Source organism: Euprymna scolopes, chromosome 14 (assembly GCF_053919585.1).
Source record: "Euprymna scolopes isolate OS-2025 chromosome 14, ASM5391958v1, whole genome shotgun sequence".
NCBI classification, from domain to species: Eukaryota; Metazoa; Mollusca; class Cephalopoda; order Sepiida; family Sepiolidae; genus Euprymna; species Euprymna scolopes.
In genome coordinates, this window is record NC_136495.1 from 114,872,366 (window position 1) to 114,894,631 (window position 22,266).

General features: G+C 33.7%; 1 protein-coding gene across 1 annotated transcript in view; it reads right to left on the bottom strand.

Annotated features, from left to right (window-relative positions):
- Positions 1 to 2,515: 2,515 nt before the first annotated feature.
- LOC145293235 (dnaJ homolog subfamily C member 25 homolog) overlaps positions 2,516 to 22,266 on the bottom strand; it is a 118,485-nt gene continuing 98,734 nt past the window's right edge. The window contains exons 9-11 of the mRNA XM_080139802.1: positions 15,404 to 15,599; positions 11,183 to 11,248; positions 2,516 to 2,771 (exon numbers count right to left, since the gene is read on the bottom strand). Coding sequence (XP_079995928.1) covers positions 2,649 to 2,771; positions 11,183 to 11,248; positions 15,404 to 15,599 — 385 coding nt within the window. The 3' untranslated portion in view covers positions 2,516 to 2,648. The remainder of the gene's footprint in view (positions 2,772 to 11,182; positions 11,249 to 15,403; positions 15,600 to 22,266) is intronic.

Below are 22,266 nucleotides of genomic sequence, written 5' to 3' on the forward strand. Positions count from 1 at the left end.
AAGTTCTGATAAATATTCAGAAGTTTATTATGCAGTCCGTATTATTTGGATTCTTCAGATTACTATTCTCATCTATTTGTGCAATGTTTTGGTCAATGTCTGCAAGGACCTAGGATGCAGTGGATGGAGTATTTGGTAAAATTCAGTTGTAAAAGTTATATTCTTCTGGAGGTTGAGGTTCAATCCTCAGCTAGTGCAACACCCAAAGTGCAATTATAAATTACTTAGGACTTCTACACAGTCATGGTTGATGGAAGGAGAGCACGCTGCCCCATGGATTAAAAATAAAGAGTTCAATTTGAAATTCTGTGCAGATTCTGAACTAAATAAAATACACCTGAAGAGGGTCAAAGGTTACATCAATCAAAACATGAAAATAACACACATGATGAGAACAGTAGTCTAAAGACTCCAAAGAATCAATCACTATATCAAAAATTCAGAACCAGAATTTATTACACAAGTTTCTTGAAACAAGGATTTTTTTTTCATGTAATCAAAGTAATATTTGCTTACTTGGATTCTTCATATTACTATTCTCATCTTGCGTATTACTTTTTTGACAACATTTTGGTTGATGTAATCTCCATCTTTCTTCCGATGCATCTTGTCGAACTCAGGAATCTATACAGAATTTCTAACGCAACCTGTTATTTTATCCACAGGGGTAGATTATTCTCATTACATCAACTGGTTAGAAATCGTTAGTAAATAATTTTTATTTTATTACTAGTATCACCTGTAGTGAGGATCGAACTTCTACCTCCAAAAGACTGTCACTTAAATCTGATTGTTATTTAACACCTTTATCCGTTGCACCATATGCCTTACGGAGGTTAATGGTTTCATCCTCACTACAGGCAACAGCAAGAATAAAATTAAAAAATCCATGGAGAAGATAAAGGGTTCGGGTTGAAATTTTAGAATTCAAAAAGATACACTTAAAAGGTCAAAGGTTATATTGACTGCAATGTTGTAAGAACAACATTCAAGATGAAAAAAGTAGTTCGAATAATCCAAATTATCAATCTTCGACTTATTTCAATCAATATTGGCGCTATGTATATTGAGCACTTTTTATATTTGTTTTAGTTGTTTGTCTAAAACACTATATATAAACGACTAAAATAAATATAAAAGTGCTCAATATACATAGCTGATATTGATATATGACTTAGATCATGTTCAAATATGCTGTGAATTTTTCCCCAGAAGTCAGTGTCAAGATTTATTGCTCCAAAATTGAAATTAAATCATTGTATGATATTACACTGATGTGTAATTTAATATATATGCATACATAATGTTCAATCATAGGTTGTACTAGAGCTAATATTATGTATTTTATTTTAAAACTACACAGATGAAACAAAACAGACACATAGTTTTTAAATAAAAAAAAAAAAATTAAATATATATATATATATATATATATAAATATAGTTTAGTGCGTTAGAAGAAAAGAGCGAGCTCAATTCTATAAGAGGAGGCTTATCTGGACAATATAAAGCTCAACAAGTATCCTTGGAGCTTATATAGGACAAATAGGAAAAGGATCTGTCAAAAAATGCCCCTCCATAGATAGACATCTTACACACCGATAAAATAGAATTACAAAACATACATTACGTACATTTAAGACTATGATAAAGACCCTATACACCTTTTTACATTACACTATATTATACGCTCCTTTATTTAGAATTCGATAAAACGCGCCCCCAACATCATCTATAATTTTAATTGATCTATTTCGTTCCTAGACGCTGCATCCTGACTATGTTACCTAGCATCTTCTCTACTCTTCTGATGAGAAGCATTAGGTTTTGAAATGCCTTGGCATAAAGAGTCCATTCTATCCCCCAACTGATAGTCTGTATTCCCTTATTGAATAAATGAACCAATCTATATTTACCAATATATAGTTTTTGTGACTTCATTTCTCTTTCCTATTTGTTCTATATATATATATAAAAAGGCTGTGACCAATGAAAAAAAAAGTTGAAATTGAGACCCCCCCCCCCAAAAAAAATTCCCTTGCATTCGAATTGAGCCCAATGGCAAAAAAAAAAAGAAAAAAAAAAAAAGTGGTGCAGGTCTCACACACACACACACACGTGTGTGTGTGTTAATATTTAATGATAAAAATAAAATAAAACTGAAAGCGAGGATGTGACCAAGGAAAAAAAAAAAGCTGAAATTGAGAGAATACCCCCCCACACTCCGCCCCGAAAACTTTCCTTTGCATTCGAATTGAGCTAAACGGCAAAAAATAGCTTTAGCAATCCAGAATGATCTTTGCTTAAAAAAGAAAAAGACAAAAAAAAGTGATGGAAGTCTCACACAAACATATATATATATGTGTGTGTGTGTGCATGTGTGTGTGTGTTTAAAAAAAAAAAAAAAGGAAACGAAATATTTAATGATAAAAAGAAAATAAAACTGTGGAAGTGATCGAAAAGTAATTTACAAATTTAAAAAAGAAATAAAATGAAAAAAAAAAGAAAAGCACAAATGTTATCAACATGTATAGATATGTATATTTGTTACATATATAAAGAATTTGGTCATGTAGATATCATTTTAATTCTTCCAGCATTTTTTTTTTTTTTAATACTTATATTTGTGCATTTCAACAGTATGGGTTTTTATTCAGGCCCAAACATAATTTGTCCTGCACCTCCTTTCTTCATGTATCGTCTGTAACTTTTATATCGAGCACTTTCAGCTAATTTTGCTTTCATATCTTCCTCTTGTTTTGTTTTCCAAACCTGCCGCAAAAAAAGGTACAAAAATATGAAGTAAACAAAAAAAAATAAAGAAACACAAAAAACACAAACAAAAACCAAAAAAGGCAGATCATTTTATAAAAACAGCCAATGCTTTTTAGAAATTGACATATCTATAGATTTGCAGTCATAAAGTAAGTAATTCTGACTATGAATACAGGAGGATTTTTTCCAACTTTTAGTAAAACATAAAAATAAAAAAAAGCATGGTACTTGCCAAGCGACTATTTTTCAATCAATTAGAAAGATCAAGTTCTGATTTTTGGGGGGAGGATACTTTTATTTTAAATACCCAAAAGAATCAAAAATCAACTTAAAAGTAACAAACTTTGTGACTCTACACAATGCAAATCAAACTCCAACTTTTGCCGAACTAAACCTAAAACTGTTAAGTTAGAATTAAGATTTAAAAAAAAAAAAAAAAAAAAAAAAAAGCCGTTTGGTTCATATTGTGTCAAAGTACCAAAAGAATATTACAAAATTTTACAAGATAGAAACATTTTCTTACTCTACTAAAACAAAAAATTTCTATTTATATCCAAAATTGACCCCCCCCCCCTAAAAAAAAAAAAACAAAAAAAAAACAATAGTTTTTCTATACAATAAAAACCAAACTGGACAGATTTTTGCTGAGCTAAACTTAAAACTTAGTTTAGGATCAGGTTAGGGTTTAAAAAAATAAAAGAATTCGGATTAAAATCAACAATTTCTTCTGTTAAATAATTGCTTTACAAAAAAATAAACAGAAAAAATAAAAACAGCTTAATGATGGGAGGATTCCAATTCTTTTTAATTTCTAAATATTTTGTGTTTTTGTATGGGGGGGGGGAAATAATCGCAAAAACCTGTAATATATGCATATGTTTTTGCAAGCATAAAAATATGCTTTTGGGGTTATAGATTTTTCTTTTATTGGTAGTTTAAAATCATTAAATATTTATCACTTCATCATTAATACAAGCCATGAAAATCAAATTTAAAAAAAATAATAAGCCCAGCATGTGGGATCCGTTTCCATGAGTGAAAAATTTACTTTCACTATGACTAATGTTTGTGCAAACTTAAAAAAAAAAAAAAATCCAAGGTGTGAGTGAGAAAAGTGTGAACAAATGAATAAATGGCTTTGGAACAATTTTACCTTTATGGGGGCAACCAGAATTATTCTGGAAAATCTGTTCTGATTTACTTTCACCATGACTAATGTTTGTGCAAATTTAAAAAAAAAAAACTCCAAGAATGGTCGATTAAAAAAGTGCAAACAAACAAACGGATGAACAGGAGTGAATTACTAGGTCAAATCTCTCCTTTGTTAGGGGACCAACAAAGAAATAAAAACAATGAAAATCTTTTGGGCATCAGAAAATATATACACATTTTTCTGATACCCCAAAAGTTTTGATTTTTTTTTTTTTTTTTTTTTTTTTTTTTTTATTCCCGATTCCAATTAATTATTTCAACATTACTAATAATACATCAGTTAGTTTGATGAAGTTCATTGACATCTGCCAGTCTCAGAAGTCTTTGGTGAAATTTGGAACTGATGATGTAATTAACAAAATTTTCTTCGATACTTATTCCTAAAAAGTAGGAAACAGCTTGGCTTAATGTAGTTTTGAAGCTAGAAAAGATTATAATGTTCTTATATATATATATATATACACACACACACTGAAGATTCCCAAAAGGATGAAACACTAGTGTCTGTAAGTATTCAATTATTATAGTAAATAATTATTTATATACACACACACACACACACACACACTAACAGGTCGTCCAGCATTGCCCGGTCATAAAATATGCTTAAATGTTATATTTTGATTAATGCAAATTTCCTATTCATTATTATATTGAACCCAATATATAGTAATGATTTAAATAGTTAAAAAAAAAGACTCGCGCCACCAGAGAATCAAAACCAAAACGTTTAGGTTACGATTTACTTTTTCCTTTGACATTAATTACTGAGCTATGAAGACATGTTTGTTGCAAGGCTAAAAATCAAAACATGAACCAATATTATGTTACGCTGTCGTTTAACCTTCACCTGATAAATTCCATTTCTTTAATTTTTACACCAATTTTCCCTTGGTAAAACCAATTATAAATTTTCGCATGGGTTTGAATACTATATATATTAAGTTCCATGCCTGTAGACCAAAAACTAACAAAGGAGTTTGGTAGGCAACATTTTTTAATTATATATATATATATATATATATATATATATATATATATTTTTTTTTTAAACATTATATATGCATACATAAATATGCATAGAGTTTTGTGTTTACTATAACCTTATTACGCAAATATAAATCATGTAGAATATCTGCATGAATAGAATTACACGTAATAGTTAAATAAAGATGATCATCTCATAAGAAAACCGAAAAAACTAATAGGAAATTAATTAAAATGAATGTTTTAAAGAATATGCAAATTAGCTAGATCTTTTGCAAATGAATGCGATTCCACAACCCATAAACAGAAAAAAGAGTTTTTAATATGAATATCAATACACAAAATACAAATTTATAGGAATATATTATATATATTACATAAAAAATGTGAGCATGAAAAGTAATATGCTTAAGATTAAGCTTAGAAAAGTAAAAGTACTAGTTGTTAAAACTGGAAAAGAAAAAAGATATTCTAGTTAAAAATATAATAAATTTCTAACTTAAAATATTGCAGCATTATGAATTTAAAAAAAAAATTTAATTCAAGATTATATATGAATTCTTAATGTTACAATAATTTAAGCTATAAATTTATATTTTTTACTAGAATATCTTGTCTTTTTCTATGTAATCCATGATTTTTCCAGGCTTTGCTTTGAAATAGTATTTTTCTTTTTTGTGTTCAATATATCATACGCATTGTCAACAATTCATAAAAAAAGAATTATTACCAACTTCTTAAATTGAATAAATAAAAAAAATTAAATAAAAGATGTAATTAAGTAAATAAACAGAAAGAAGGGGGATAAAAAAAAGAATTAACGAGCAACATCGTAAGCGAAATATTATCAGCCCCAGCACGGCGAAGAGAATCACTACTTATCAAGGCCCGGAGGCCACTTGAGGATAAGGGTTAATGGATATACATTAGTCAATGTGATTATAGCGTAGTAAACATAAGTAGTGGAAATTTTGTAAATTGAATTACTTAGGGGGACGGTTCATCAAGAACTTGTTTGACTTGAAGACAATCAGATTGTAGTCAGCTGGAAAGCAGGCAATTGGAAGAGAGTTCCACAGGCGTGCAGTTCTAAGGAAGAAACTCTCTCTCTATATAACCCAAATAAGATGGTATGTGAGCGACATTCCCGCTATGATTTATGAAGGTGTCGACAACAAAAAAGTTGCTATGGTAACAAACAGCCAATCAGAAGAAATTATCTCTAAAACACCAATGTTGAAAGAACCAGCTGTTATGCATGTAATTCATATAACGGTTTACGGCTGCCAAAAAATCTGGCAAAAGTCCAGAGGATTAGCTCATTCGGCATCTTGTTTTAAAAGTTCTTGTGCGTCCATATGTTAAGAAAAAAAAACAAAACTTGTGTCGACACACGCTTAAAAGCCTCTTACGGCCACGTGCTTTTTTTATCCCCCCTTTTCTCTTCCTTCGCTATGACGTCAGCTTGCATCACAGCTTGGTCATTTGCATATGTTGCTACATATGTGTCAATGACTTAGTTTTCTATAACATAAATCTCACCTGTCTGTTTAAAATGTATGCATGTATGTCTGCCTACAACTTTCAACAGAGGCGACGGATTTTCACCAGATCGGTATCCTTTTGGAGTTTGACCCTTCAGATGACAAATACTGAAAAATTGATTAAAAACACTAATTCCTTCACCCTTAACTGGGCACTTTTCTACAAGGAGGGGTCGATTTTGTTGCTGAAATTTTTGCAAGTCATTCAAACCTTGTGTCAAAGATGTTGCATAAAAGATGTTAATTCGACCACCCATGATATCATAATTGTAGCGGACACATCGATAAGACCATTTTTTTTCACCTCCTTTTCCTCTGGCGCATTTTTTTTTTGCTCAACCTTACACACACCTCCACTTTCTTTTCCGCCTTTGTGTCATGGGTTCGAACCTGCCTGCCTACTACAACTTTATTCTTTTTTTTAATCAACATCCACTTACAAATACCCGGGCAGCGCCAGGTACCTGGGCTAGTACATATATAAAAGGCACTTTGTCTGTGTATGTTTAAGTTTGTTTCCTATGGACTCAGAAACAGCTAGGCTTATTTTTTGTTTTTTTAAATTTCACCCAAACGTACTTCATGTGTCTGGGAGTGTTTTTAGGCAATACATGTGACTGGGAACCACGTAAATTTCTTATTCCCACGAAACTTCCTCCTTGGGTGAAAGCCAGTTCAACCAACAGAGGGAGTACTGCTCCAGTAAGGTAGAGTGTTTTTATGTAGGTTTTCTATCGAAATGCCTCTGATAAATATTGAAAAAAAAAAAAAAATACAATCAAAGGAATAGTCCGACTTTGACCAAAGTTAACACTCTTATACAACCTAACATCACAAATGCATTTGAGAAGCTTTATCACCACACAAGCAAAAGAGTCGGGGGATATAAAATCAACAATAGATTCTTTGATAAGACAAAATGAGCGTTTCCATTTAGAGCACATTTGAATCATGATACTTGATTTTTGCATTTTAAACTTTAATTCAAGCTATTATATATACAAATAATTTTATAAAATCAACAATAGGTTCTTTACAGTGCAACGTAGATTACAATATATTTTTGACTTAAGTCACTGCGGGGAGGCATGTGAAGCTTCCTCCCAGTACACTGCAGTGGATCCCGGACTAAAGCAGACAATTTGATTGGAAAATGGTCAACTTCACCAATTTCAACGACAATAAAAGTATTAGAAGTTTTTTTTTATTTTATTTTTTTTTTTTTATTACATTTTCACCCCAAACAAGGAACATTGCCACTCAGGTGTAGGGGGCTACTATCAGGGTCAGCAACTACTGGGGCACTGTGTAGGGATTTGGGCAGCAAGATGTCGGTTCACGTTGCACTTGAACTTCTGCATGTCAGTACAGTTAGGGAAGCAGGATCCTGGAATGGAATTCCAGTGTCTAGCGGTTCTGGGGAAGAAACTACTGGAGTAGAAAGATCTTTTACATCTAGGGATCTCTACTGTGTGGGGGTGGGATTTAGCTGCCTGTCGGGTTTGTCGAGGGTGTCTGCGTCATGGGGGCACAAGTGTCTGCAGTTCATCAGAGCCTTCACCATTAAAATACTTGTAGAACAAGCAGAGGGATGCAACGTTTCGTCGATGGGACAGAGGCTGAAGCTTAGATGCCAGTTTAGGGCCTATCAGATTGGCGACTCTTTTTTTAACCTTGTCTAGGAGCAAGAGACTAGTAGTAGACGCACCAGCCCAGATGTGACAGCAATATTCCATACATGGGCGAATAGTGGCCTTATAGAGATACAGGATACTTTCAGGTGTCAGTAGTTTTCTAGCACGGGAGAGAAAGCCTACCTCTTTTGCAGCGGCCCTGGCAATGTTTTCAATATAATTGTTCCAGCTCATGTTTCCTGTGAACATTAGGCCAAGCAGTTTGAAAGATGTACTCTCAGACAGGGAGTCACTGGCCATTGCTATTGGTGGCAGAGAAGGTTTCTTATAGTTATTGAAGGAAACCAGTTTGGTCTTGGCAGCATTGAATGTGACCATCCATTTATGTCCCCATTCCACTACAGATTGGAGGTCATCCCCTAGTGTTTTTGCCATTTCTTTAGATATGTGTTCATTTGTTTTCCTGTCATGCCTGTTATAGAGTGTAGTGTCATCAGCATATATACCTATCTCAGAGGCAGTTTTGTCGGGGAGGTCATTAATAAATATCAGGAACAATAGAGGTCCAAGAATAGACCCCTGAGGCACTCCCGCATTTATATCACACTGTTTAGATGTTCGACCGTCGAGGACAACCTGGATTTTCCTCTTATCTAAGAAGGATTTAATTGTGTTAAGTATTCTACCAATGATACCATATGATTTAATTTTCCTGAGGAGACCCTTGTGCCATACCCTGTCAAAAGCCTTAGATATATCTAGAGCTACTGCTCTGCCCTCCCCCGCTTTGTCCAGTGAATGGTATATACATTCAGAGATTACAGTGAGAATGTCAGCTGTGGAACGGGCATGTCTAAATCCATATTGTTTGTCAGTCAGAAGTTTAGCATCTGTAAGGTGATGGACTAGAGCATGGTTAATTATGGTCTCAAATATTTTGGCGAAAAGTGGGAGGAAGCAAATGGGGCGATAATTTGATGGGTCAGTTCTTTTGCCAGAATTCTTGAATATTGGTACCACAGAAGCGGTTTTCCAACAGCCCGGAAAGCATGATTCATTAAGGCATTTGTTATAGAGTTTGGAGAGAACTGGAGCTACTTCGGCTGAGCACTTTTTTAATAGCACAGCTGAGATGAGATCAGGTCCACATGCTTTTGAAGTGTCAAGATTTTTTATGATAGCATGTACCTGAGCAGGGGTGATTTTTAGATCGTCTAGCGTGGCGTCTGTCCGCAAAGGAAAGTCAGGCAGGGGGTGGTTGGAAGGGTCCAGTGTGGAGTTCGAGGCAAACCGGCTGGCAAGCCTATTAATTTTGTCGGTTGCTGAGCAAACAACCTCGTGATTATTGGTTAGTGGGGGAATTGTTGATTGCCCATTATTTACTACACTGTTGTAGATTTTCCAGAAGTCACGATTTCCTAATTTTTGTGCTTCGATGCGTTTTTTAGTGGTTTCAGTAAATTCTCTCTTGGCTGTCGCTATTTCTTTCTTAACGTTATTTCTAGCTTCTATGTACTTCTGTTTGTTTGAACTGGACTTATGTCGGTTAAATCTGCGGTATGCATGCTGCCTTTGAGCAATGGCAGTTGCGCAAGTCGAAGTAAACCATTGGGGAGAGTGGGGCTTGCTATAGAATTTCCGCATGGGAACATGTGCTTCCATTGCTGTTTTGAACCATTCAGTGGTCTCATTTGCGCACTGTTCAGCAGGAAGAGAAAAAATGTTTTCTCATGGGGCATCTCTGATAAGATCTCTGATGGCTTCCAAGTCAGCCTTTTTATAATATCCCGTTGTTTTGAGCACTGGCTCTTCAGTTTTGAGTCTAGAATTTAGGGCGATTTCTACCATTATCACTGCATGGTCAGCGTTCCCGAGTGGGCTGTTAGCATTTGTTGTACAATCCTCGGGAACTGTAGTCAGAAACAGATCTAGAAGTGATGCTTGTTGTTCTTGCTGGTCAGGCAAATGGGTTGGAAACGTAACCATTTGTGACATAGCAAAACTATGTGTTGCGCTGCCCGCTGCATCTGTGTGAGTAGAGAATCCAAGCCAGTTTTTGTGCGGAACATTTGTTGATCCTCATTCACTCTTGGGCAATGCCAGGTCTCCCTGATAATATATATGCTAGCCGCAGAACAAATATTCAAATAGTTAATAGAATTTGCTGTTTTGCACCACTTCTATAGCAGCCTTACAAGGTTAAGACATGTATACTTCAAAATCTTGTTTAAATTTAGATGAATCTGGATTCGAAAAATGATCAAATTTGGTACTTTAAAAAAATAAATAAAAATCTTGACATCTTGCTTAAATGGACTTTCTGCATGATATCTAATAACTAAAGATCACATTTTATGCAAATCTTAATTATTTAAATTTCTAAATGGGAAGTTATGCTCGTATAATGCCCCCTCTCATCCCCACCCCATAACACTTAAATACTGAAAAGAAACTAAAATTTTGGGAACATTTCTTAACTGATTTTTAGTACATACAGTTAAAAATCTATATATTAATACGATAGTGTGTGTGTGTTATTTTGTGTGGCACACTTACATCTTTTTTCTTCCGAGCTACTTTCGTTTACTTGTTATGACGAATTCTTAGTAAAATTATTTATTACAAGAAATGGAAGGTCATAAGTTTTGGTTTCGATTCAAGCTGATGTACCAAAGTCATATAAATATATATTTTTATTTTTGAAATCACAATTTTATAATATGAGAATCGATAGAAAATTGCCTCTATAATTATATACGAAATCTGCATATTTAAGTGTATTTTATGACCGTGCTACGCCGGGCGTCCCTGCTAGCTTAGATAAATACTTTTGCAGTTTTAACAAAAGAGTTACAATAATATCAGGGCATCTCCATTTATGCTAAACATTGATAAAATGCCAACTTCAATATATTATGCATAAGGTAATTAGATTTATCTGTAATTGATGTTTGCAAATAATTTTCAGACGAGCTCATTACGTTTGATTGTATCACCATATTGATCGATTTCACTTTCAAAAAGGACTTACCCGGAAATTTTCTTTGATCCATAAAGACTGGTTTAAATAATTTTCTTTTTCATAATCATCAATTGCCTGGAAAATATAAACAGAGATTCAGACAAAGAAAGGGCAAAGTAAAAAATTTCCCACAAAATGCGTTGAGCAGTTTTACTTAGAATTTTTTTGTTCATCTTTTTCATTTACTAGGAGACTGCCACTATGCAATGTGGCAGTACGGAGTGTGTAAATATCTCCACTAGATAATCTGTAAAAAGTTGAATATCAAATACAGCAACAAGTCCTGGCAACATGTTTATCAGAAAGAACAGTTGGAAATAAGTTATACACCATCCACTATGACTATGAAATTCCTGCAGCTACATACTAAGAAAAATGAAGCTATTATACCTGACAGTGATATATTGGACAAGAAGAAAGAAGCAACCTTAGTAGAAGCTAGTGTTTCTAATGATGCCGAGTTAAACAGATCTAAGAGGGAAAGATAACAAAACACCAATGTCTTATGTAGGTCATATGAAAAGAAACAGGAATCTTAAGACCTCCATCATTCAAGTAATTATAGGAGAACTGAACTCATGAAAAAGAGTAAAAAAAAAACTACCAGGTGAACCAAGTGCAAGAGAGATTTAAACAATTGCACATAAAGGAATGGTTAGAATCTTAAAAAGATCTCTCGGTTGGAATGTATGAGATAGTGGGTGAATGTTTGGCATTTGGTAGAATGCTCCATCCCATCTAGAACAAGATGGTAAAAAATAAAAAAAATAGAAAGTTTTCTTAACCACTTTAAAAAATGAATTATTGTCAGAACCATGTTTCATCTTCTCTCTCTCATATATATATATATATATATATATATATATATAAAGAGCAAAATGTATGTGTGTGTTTGCATGCCTGCCAAAAATTTTCGACACACAACGGATTCTCACAAGATTGGTATAGTTTTGAAGCTCAATCCTTTGGATGACAAATATCAAAAAAAAATTGGCCAAAAACATTCATTTCTTCACCCTCAACTGAGCAAGTTTTTACAAGAAGGGGTCGTTTTTGTGTTGACATTTTCGCAAGTCATTGTCTCTATTGGATTGACTATGCTTAATTTCAATGCCTGCGACTTCTGGTTGTGCTATGGAGGCATCAGTTAAGACGTTACGTTTTTTTAACCTTTTTTTCTCCTTCACGTTACGGGTTCAAACCTGCCTGCCTACTACCACTTTTTTTTTTTTTTTTTTTTTTTTTTTAAACACCTCTCTCCCTCCGGGCTGCCTACTGTTGTTTTGATTACTCCTACTCCTCCCCTGCTATTACCACTATTTTTCCACACACCCTTAGGGTTCCTTACTACACCACCTCTACACACTCGGGCAAGGTACCACCTCCAAAAAAGCAAAAAATCTGTCTGCCTACACTACCAGAGTTATAAAATTCAGGAGTCAATTCTTTTTTGTGTAAAAATCATACAGCAAATTAGAGGGGGGGGGAGAAATCACAGTATATTATGTTACTATTCCATTTTGTAACAAGTATTTTTGGACATTTCCTGAAACCATAAAAATAAAAAATATGAGATCCCAAGAAAATTTGGGAAGGGAGTCGACTACCGATTGGATTCTCGTGAAATGTTTACCAGAGATACATTTTAGGATGACAAAGTCCTCCATAGAATTTTGGGAAGTAATCTGTTTGGTTCAAAAGTTTTAATCTGTAAGTGGACACTTCAACAGCAGCAATAACGTGTCAAGAGATTTAAGAAGACTTCTCCAGTAAGTTAACAGGCTCATCACACGGAAAAAAAAAACAAGACTTAAAATGGAGCTTGAGAAGTTTTAGTTTCATTTTTTTAGGTCATATCAACCCATTTTAGGTAATTTAATGTCGTATCCAATCATGTTCATAAAATAGTCTGTTTCAAGTTCTTAATATCTTCCAATATTTATTCATGATGTTTGCTTTAATTTTTTACATCCTGTCGAAAAATTTCCTAATATAGATCTAAAGAGCTAACAGACATTTTTCATTTTAATATTCATAATGCCTTTACTCTTGGACAAACTTATGACTTGAAAGTGCTTTAATATGTTACAGGACTAATTAATCATCGTCAGCAGGAGAGTTTTTTTTTCTTTCTAAATAACACATATAAAAAAAAAAAAAAAAATTGTCTAACTATTATGAAAATGATGAACTATTGAAATAAGTATAGTGCCCAGATGTAAGTCTCTTACAAGAACTGGTAATTTCTCTTTTGTTGGGAAAAAGAAAATATCTACATACTTCACAGGATTTAGATGTTTTTCTCCAAGTTTTTCTTGAGTGTTCTCAGATTTTAAACTGAATTTGTTATGAACTAAGAGCTTTACTCTCTTATAACCGTTTGTCCATAATATTTCAATTAACTTGAATAGAAAAACTGATGTAATTAAACAAGAAATGAGCAAACAAACCCGAAACAAACATAACACTGATAACAGACTACTGTTATCATGTTACATAATAAGGGCTGTCCCCTTTTCATGTAAATATAAAAATAGAGAGATTTAGTTAAAATGAAAATGAAATAGAATAGACGAAATTCGAACCTCGTAATTTAGGTTTAGAAATAGATTACGAGAGAGAATTAGCAAATGGAATGTAAAACAAACCATTGTTAAGCTTAGAGATAAAATAGTTTTAAGAAAAGAATGTGCATTGTCAATTCTGTTATGAAATTCAATTGAAGAAATGCAACTATAGGATAATTTAATAAACATGTTTTTAACATATTGAAAATATAGGTTACTGGGAATATAGGTTAAAATTCCTTTTGTAAACAAAGGAAAAAGTTTTGAACACACATTTCCAGAACACGTGAAAGAAGACATGTTTTAACATGTGTATGACGTCATGGAAAATGGGAAGTTCTCGATATAGTTAGAAACTTTAGAGTTAAGGAGGAGAAACTGAGGGAGAGTCCGAGAGAGAGTCTGAGGACGACAGACGACAGTCCAGACATGGGATTCGAACGTCTAGAAGCGAGACGGTCACCTTTGAAACTTAGAATGTGAAACTTGAATTCTTGACTATGAAAACCACGACCGGTCGGGAGAAGAAATAAACCCATCATGTGTTTTTATAAACGTCGTCTTTGTGTTGTAATTCTACCAAAAGGTAAAGTGAAAATTGTCATTATATATGTCTTATATATATCATGTGTTTTAAAATGTCTTTACATACACGTCTCGACATCTCATATCTACAATGTGAACACTAAGACTGTCTGAACACTGTTTCCTCACTCTAAGAGCTTCTATTACACATCTAAGTATGAAAATCTTATATATATGAATCGCTTCATAACACGAACACAGAACGCAACAACATCTCTCAACATCATCCTTCAACAACACTTTAATAAGACTCTCTAGCATGCACTTAATAACAACAATAACAACGACAAAAAGAAACAGTAATAATAATAATGAAACCTTTATATAACAATAATGTTGCATGTTATTTGCTCAACATTTCAATCCATGTAATCTCTGACCTTATTTGGTGTATCTGGTTGAACTCAATCTTTCTGTCGAACTCTGGAATCTGCATGGAATTGCAAACGGAACTCTTTATTTAATCCATGGGGCAAGCATGCTCTAATTCCAGCTGCCATGACTGGATAGAAGTTCAAAATAATTCATAATTGCATTTTGAGAGTTGCCCACATTAAGAATTGAGCATCCAACCTCCAGAAGAGTAACTTTTACAACCGAATTTTACCAACTACTCTATCCACTGTGCAACAGGTTCACAAGGACCCAACCATGGCTAACAGAATAAGAGCATGCTAATTCCGTAGATTAAATAAAGGGTTCCATTCAAAATTCTATGCAGATTCCTCACCAAGTTTAACAAGATACATCTGAAGAAGGTTGGAGATTATATCAACTGAAAATTTGTGTACATAACACTTAAAATAAGAACAGTAATCTGATAAATCCAAATAATCAATCCTCATTAAAAAAAAAATCCAAACCATAAATATTCGTTTTTCAGATTCTGCAATAATGTCATGGTTCCAGAATCGGGCCGTTGAGCAGGACGTAGTTGTGAATCTGATTGCCTTTTGTAACATATAATGAAAAAGATCACTGCAAAGGATTAATATCACAATATATGTGGTAAGATTATAATAACTTATTATTCAATGTGAATGCGTAGGTTATAAGACTCAAGTGGCTTGCTTCTTACCTCCCACTGCGTGTTTCCACATTTCATGTATCTCTTTATTAAGTAAAGTTTTTCTTCTCGGCCGTACTCTTCCCGCTTGATAGAGAATTTCCATATCCATCGAATATACCAGATCAAGTATCGCAGTAGATAATAAGGACTAAGTATCAACTGTATCCATAAAACATCTGTGATTTCTGGTTTACTGAAGCCGCCTCTGTAGGTAAAAAAAGATCAATAATTGGGTAAAGTTTTACCAGATATACATATAATTACATATACGTTTGATAATTTAAATAGATTTCCACTCATGTTAAAAATAAAGAGCATACATAAAAGGTGTTATAACTTAACAGCTGTTTCAAAGCAATGTTTATTTTAAGTCACACAATGAAAGATTAATTTTTTCAAACACCAGATCATCAGAACAGAATTTATATTGGCACTCTGTAAAAAATGTCCCCCAAAAAGTTGTCTCAGAACAATCATAAGAGTAGATTTATCATCAAATACCTTGCTAAAAAGAAGAAAATCATTACTAGTGGGGCCCATATATTATTTAATTGGAATTCATTATCGAGATGACATTATTTATCAGGTGGTAAACGTAATGGGATAGGAACTCTGAATCTCCTAACTACATTCTCAGCAATTACTGCCACACAACAATTATGGATGGCAGTAATTTCTGAGAATGCAGTTAGGAGATTCAGAGTTCCATCCCGTCGCATTTACCACCTGACAAAGGCCAGAGGAATAGTTGGCTGAAACGTCATGAAACAACACCTAAGAAAGATGAGGAGAATAGTCCGCAATAAATAAATTAATAAATAAATTAATAGTGGGGCGCAGTCATAAAATACACTTAAATAGGTCTTAATTAATGCAAATTTTGTATTTATTATTACAGAGCCTAATTGTACCTAATATATAGTACCGATTCCAAAAGTTTAAAAAAAAATAAATAACTTGGAGGCCATCAGCTAGAATCAAAATCAAAACATTTAGCTCACCAGCCGTGTTCTCTACCGTTTGAGCTATCAACAGTGATAAAAAAGATTTAAAATTAAACCACTTCAAACTATGAATGAATTTGCGCATGCACAAAAGTAATAGAAATGTGTATAATAATTGAAATGAACATTTTGCATTTCAAATTGCCGACATTTCTTTATGCGTTAGTCATCCATCCAAAGATTTTACTTTTATATGTTATAAACAATAGTCAATTCGGTAAATTTGTTAAGTGAAACGACTCAAGAACTTGTTTATGTTGACTTGAAGACAACCATATTGTAGTCAATTCTTATATAGATAGAGAATTTGATACTTATTCAAAAACATATCTACAACAGAGTTGGTTCTAGAACGTCATCAAGAATACACAAGTCAGACAAGTCAACAAAAGACATAGGTAGCATAGTAGGTGGGCAAGAATTACAGTGCCTCCTTTTACTGGTCATTATTGCTAGAATTTCTGGTTGCTTCACACTTTCAACGAGGCCAAACAGAGGAGATCACCCTCATGCTCTCTATCCAAAAGGTTTTATAATAAAACAAACATTTTTGTAGTGTTGACAAGAACAATTGAAACCCTGAATATGTTTATTTTCTTTGGGTCGAGTGTCACTTCATTTTTCTTTCATATGGAAAAAAAGAGGGGCTTGTTAAAGGTCAGTTTATGTTTATTTGTAGAGCTGGAGGATTGACCTTTGCAAAATGGGATAAATCAGAAACTTTGTTCAATTTTTTTTTTTTTTTTTTAGATGAAGGTTGATTATCACGATTACTTGGATCCTTCAGACTACTGTTCTCATCTTGAGTATCATTTTCACAACATTCCAGTCGATGTAACCTCCAACCTCCGACCTTCTTCAGGTGCATCTTGTAGAATAATAACGACCTGTAGCATAGTGGATATAGTACTTGGTAAAATTCAGTTGTAGAGTTACACAGGTTGAAGGTTCAATTCTTAGTCTTGGAGTGTTCTTTGATAGGTTTTTGATAAGTATTACAAATTGATAATCAAAATAATCATATTAAAGAAGGAAATTTTGACCTTTAGAGCCTAACATCACAAGTGCATTAGAGAAGTTTTATTACCTCACAAGCAGAAAGGTCTGGTGTATAAATTTAACAGTAGGTTCTTTGATATGACTAAAAAAGAGAAATGAATGTTTCTTTTTTGAACACAATTGGAACATGATACACTTAACTTTTACATTTTAAACTTTAATTCAAGCCATTATTTTATAAAAAAAATAATTTTATAAAATCAACAGTAGATTCTCTACAGTGTAATGTTGACTACAATGTATTGTTGACAAGTGTCTGTAGAGAGGCATGTGAAGCTTTCTCCAGTTGTACTGTAGTGGGTCCCTGACTAGAGCAGGCAATCATTAGATTAGATTGAAAAATGGGCAATTTCACAGATTTAGGTGTCAATAAAAGTATTAGAAGTGTGGAATATTTGTTGATCATCATTTATTCCTGAGCAACATCGGATGCCCCTGCTAGTTATATGAATTCCTAGAATACATTGCTTTCAGAAGGAAATTTCACAGTGAAGATGGAAACATTACTCTTAGGAGGCAATTTTACTGCCAGAAAAAAATATTAATTTCTTTGGCATTGGTAATCTTTATTCTCAACATGATTGACCTTTAGCCACCATCTTCTAGTATTTATTTGGAAGAAAAAAAAGTTTGGATTTTATTTATTTATTTATTTATTTTTACTTACTCCTGCCACGACATCCATCCTTCAATTCTCTAAATTGTCAATTTAACAAGGGAGATAACTACAAAAAAAAAAGAAAAGAAAGAGGGGGAGGTCTTAGTCATTGTACCTATTTACTTGCCTCCCCATGAGGACAGAATTAGACACACGGTCGGTTTTTAATGTGGGGATAATCCAGCTTCCCCAAAAGGGGCACTCTGCGTAGGAACAAAAATAAAAATTGTCTCAGTCATGAAGGATTCCTCCTCCACTGATTGAGGATAGAAAGGTGAAGTGCAGCATTAGAGCAGATACTACACTGTGATCTTGGCCTTTATGCCATGTCAAAAACTGAAATATTGAATTTCAAACGAAACCAATGGTATCTACTGTAATGTCATGTCGCAGTAATGAAAATATCCAAAAACTACAAAAAAAAAAGAAGATAATTACAAAATTAATTATTAATGAAAACAGTTTTTGAAGACAAATATCATTATCATTGTTATCAGCAAAATGAATTGATAACCCCAACGAAAAAAAAGAAATATCTCATTTCTCTCGGCAAATGAGAGCTGACTATTTGCAGTCAAAGCCATAGCACATCTAAAAACAAATGACGGAGAATTATTAACGTATTAGTGCTTCTACTTCAAACTGTCCACCTGCGGAACCATTCTGCTAACCTGCTTTCCAGCCGACTACAAGAATGTAAGCAAGTTCTTGTTGAGCCGCCCCCTTAAATAGTCAATTTCTACCAAATCCCATCATTGTTACACTCATTAAGCCTTATCCTTGAGTGGCCTTTAGGCAGTGATAAGTAGTGACTTCCTTGTCAAAAAAAAAAAAAAAAAATTTTTTCAAATAAAGTCTGTTACAAAGCAGACAATTCTTTTCTAATATTATCAACAAAAAAAAAACAAAAAAAAAAAACAACAACAAAAACATTGCAACCAAAATATAATTATCTCTGTGAGAACAACAGATGATTTTATCAAATATTTTTCTTCAAAACAACAATGAACAAACATTGAAGTATCCCTTCATGGAGAGTAGTTGGCACCCCATTCGTGCTATCATGAATCAAAACTGAACTTTTAACATTTTCTACAGTTATCAGAAAATAAATGATTGAATATCAATCAGTTAAAAGTCCATCTTGAGTTTGTCTATTTCTTTCTCATCACCATACACTTATTAGTAATATAACAATGCTGTGTATGTAACCACTCTGCCCCCTTCATGTACATACTTCCGACTAACCTGACAAGCAGCAAAACCCGATCCTTTCACTGTTGAGGTTTAGATGCCAAAAAGTCTTACTCTAATAGCGTTTTTCCCTTGGAGTGCTAGACTTTGGAATTCTCTCCCAGTTTTCCCCCGAGTGTACTAAACTGCAGAAGTTTAAATGTAATGTGAACAGACATTTTGCTTTTCAACTCCCCACAGCCCGAGTTGGATATGATCCCCAAATAGTAGCCCCTTATGTTATAAATGGCACTATTCCTTGTTTGGGGTGCAAAGTAAAATGGAAAAGCAGCAAAATCCCAGCCCTTCACTGTTGAGGTCCTTAGATTCTAAAAAGTCATCTACTCTAATAATTCATTCCCTTGGACTGCTAGACTTGTTTTCTGCTTTTCTGACTGTCCTCACCTGCAGAAGTTTAAATGTATTGCGAACAGACATCTGGCTGCTCAACTCCCCATTCCCATGTTAGACATGATCCTAAATAGTAGCCATTTATGTTCCAAGTGACACTATGCCTTGTTTGGTGTGAAAAAAAAAAAAATGTTGAGAACAACCGTTTAAATCATGTAAATGACTTTCTTTTTTGCCAAGCATGTCAAGCTTAACTAGCAAGCTGTTTCTTGATGACATTTCCCGAATACCACTAACGGAAAGAAAAAAAAAATAGAAGCAAATTGGATATGAATTGCAATTTATTTGTGGCTACGTGTCAAAGCAGTGTCCCAGTAAATACAGATAATCATCAGTACGTGCAAAAGTTACAGAATGAGGCATTGACAGTACTCTCCCCTCCACCATTATATAACTCATCCTCGCAGATGCAAGTGGTCTGCATGTTAGAACATCTACTTCAAAACGAAAAACCAGAGTTCTGACAGTTTCATAATTGCACTTAACATAATTTAGCTTGGTTGATTTGATTGTTTTATACAGGGAGTCTGGGCAAATTCAATGATTTAGGTATTGTGTTAACTAATAAGGATACATCCGTTCATACTTAATCATCAGTATGTGCAATAGTTGCAAAATGAGGCATTAAAATCTGCAGATAAAACGTTAGCAAGTAAACAGGAAATAGGGGCCAGATGGAAGTCAGGTGGCTGACCTTGGGGATGGGGCATTGTCTCCTGAGGGAACACGAGCTAGAGGAAATGACGTTACACAATAAGAGACAAGCGTGAAGAGTGGGCACTCTTAGCTGGAAGCTTTAAGAGATGAAACATAAATGACAAGAGTCGATTGTAAATGAAGGAACCAAAAATATGTATTCCTTCCCTCCTGTCCTTACCACTAGCAGAGAGGAAGGTAACATCAACAGCCTAATAAAATGGCCTTTCTCCAAATTCAGAACATAGGACAACAGCACAAAGAAAAGAACTAAGACAAGAATGAAAATATACTCTCCCCGGAGAGGTAGCCACCATGGAATGGCAAGACGATCCCGAATGAAATGTTCTCAGTCTCTATGGTTGCACAAGGAAGACACAAGATATGATTTAATTGAACCATGTATGATTTGTTGGTTTACATTTGGTAATTAAATATACATTTTATTTGACCATTAAATCTTCTCAGTTGGAGTCTGTAAACTCAACGAATAAAGAATTCTTAAAGAATTTTTTTTTTTTTAAAGTGACACGTGATAAAAAAAAAAAAGACAATTTTAACAATAAAAAAAAAAAAAAATTCTAGAAAAATCTGAATTTCATCACCATCTTCATATTCAATTTAGCACCAATTTTACATGCTGGTACATGAATTTGGATGGACTTGGGAAATTGATTTCTATCATGACCTACCTCTAGCCAGACCTTTTTCTACTCCACAAGTTAATTTTTATCACTTCCTTAGGTTTTCCTTATCTGTATCCTTTCAACTGAACCTGCTACCTCAACTGTTCTACATCTACTAACCCAAGAATTCTTATCCATCCTTTCAATGTGGCCATTAAAGTCACAGCACATTTTCCGATACTGTTCAGATTCAATCTTCCTCTGAGGTCATCAGATCTAAGCCTGTCTTTAAGACTCATATAACACCATGCAACACATGTCCTCAACCCTCACTGGCCATGTTTCACTACCATACATCATCAATATTGCATACATATGTCTCATAGACTTTTCTCTTTGTCAACAGTGGTAAATACTCTTCATGGTTAGCAATAGCAGAAGTTCCCTGAATTTATTCCATTCATTGTTAACTCTTGCAATCACACGAGCACCTGTTCCACCCTGTGCTCCAATGTCCAATAGTATCCCTAAAGTAAGAAAACTTCGACAAGCTCAACAACTTTGTCATCCAGATATACTTTCTTCGAATTCGAATTTGCATATATCTCCATTGTCTTATGCCCAAATTGTTTATCCTCTCTCAAAGTTTTCAGATGATATTTGTTTTAGCATGCCTGAAATCCATTGGATCCAAATAATCTACTGTATATTTTGAATTCAAGAAGATTAACAATAAAAAAACCTTTAAAAATTTCAAGAATTTGAATCTAGTGTTTGAACTATTGATTCTACATCTCTGGTTTTATAGTTAGTGCTCCAATATCAGGCTGACCGAAAATACTGACTTCATGACAAAAAATGCATTGTTACATTGGTTTTTTTTCCTTTCTAAAACCCAATCATGTTCTACAAAGTTAACAATTTTCCTTTACATAATAACCAAACCAAACACTATGAACAAATATTTTGAAGATATAAAAAACCTGAAACAAAAACTTTTACCAAAATTGACTGAATTCGGCATTAAATAACCCGAAGAGAATTGATATGCCATAAAATAAAACAACCAAACCAAACCTACTTTTATAGCATATCAAGCCATTTGGGGTAATTTCGTTTTTACTAATTTGTCAGCTTATCAAGACCCAAAGGTCATGCAAGGATAAGAGGAAAAAAAAAAAAAAA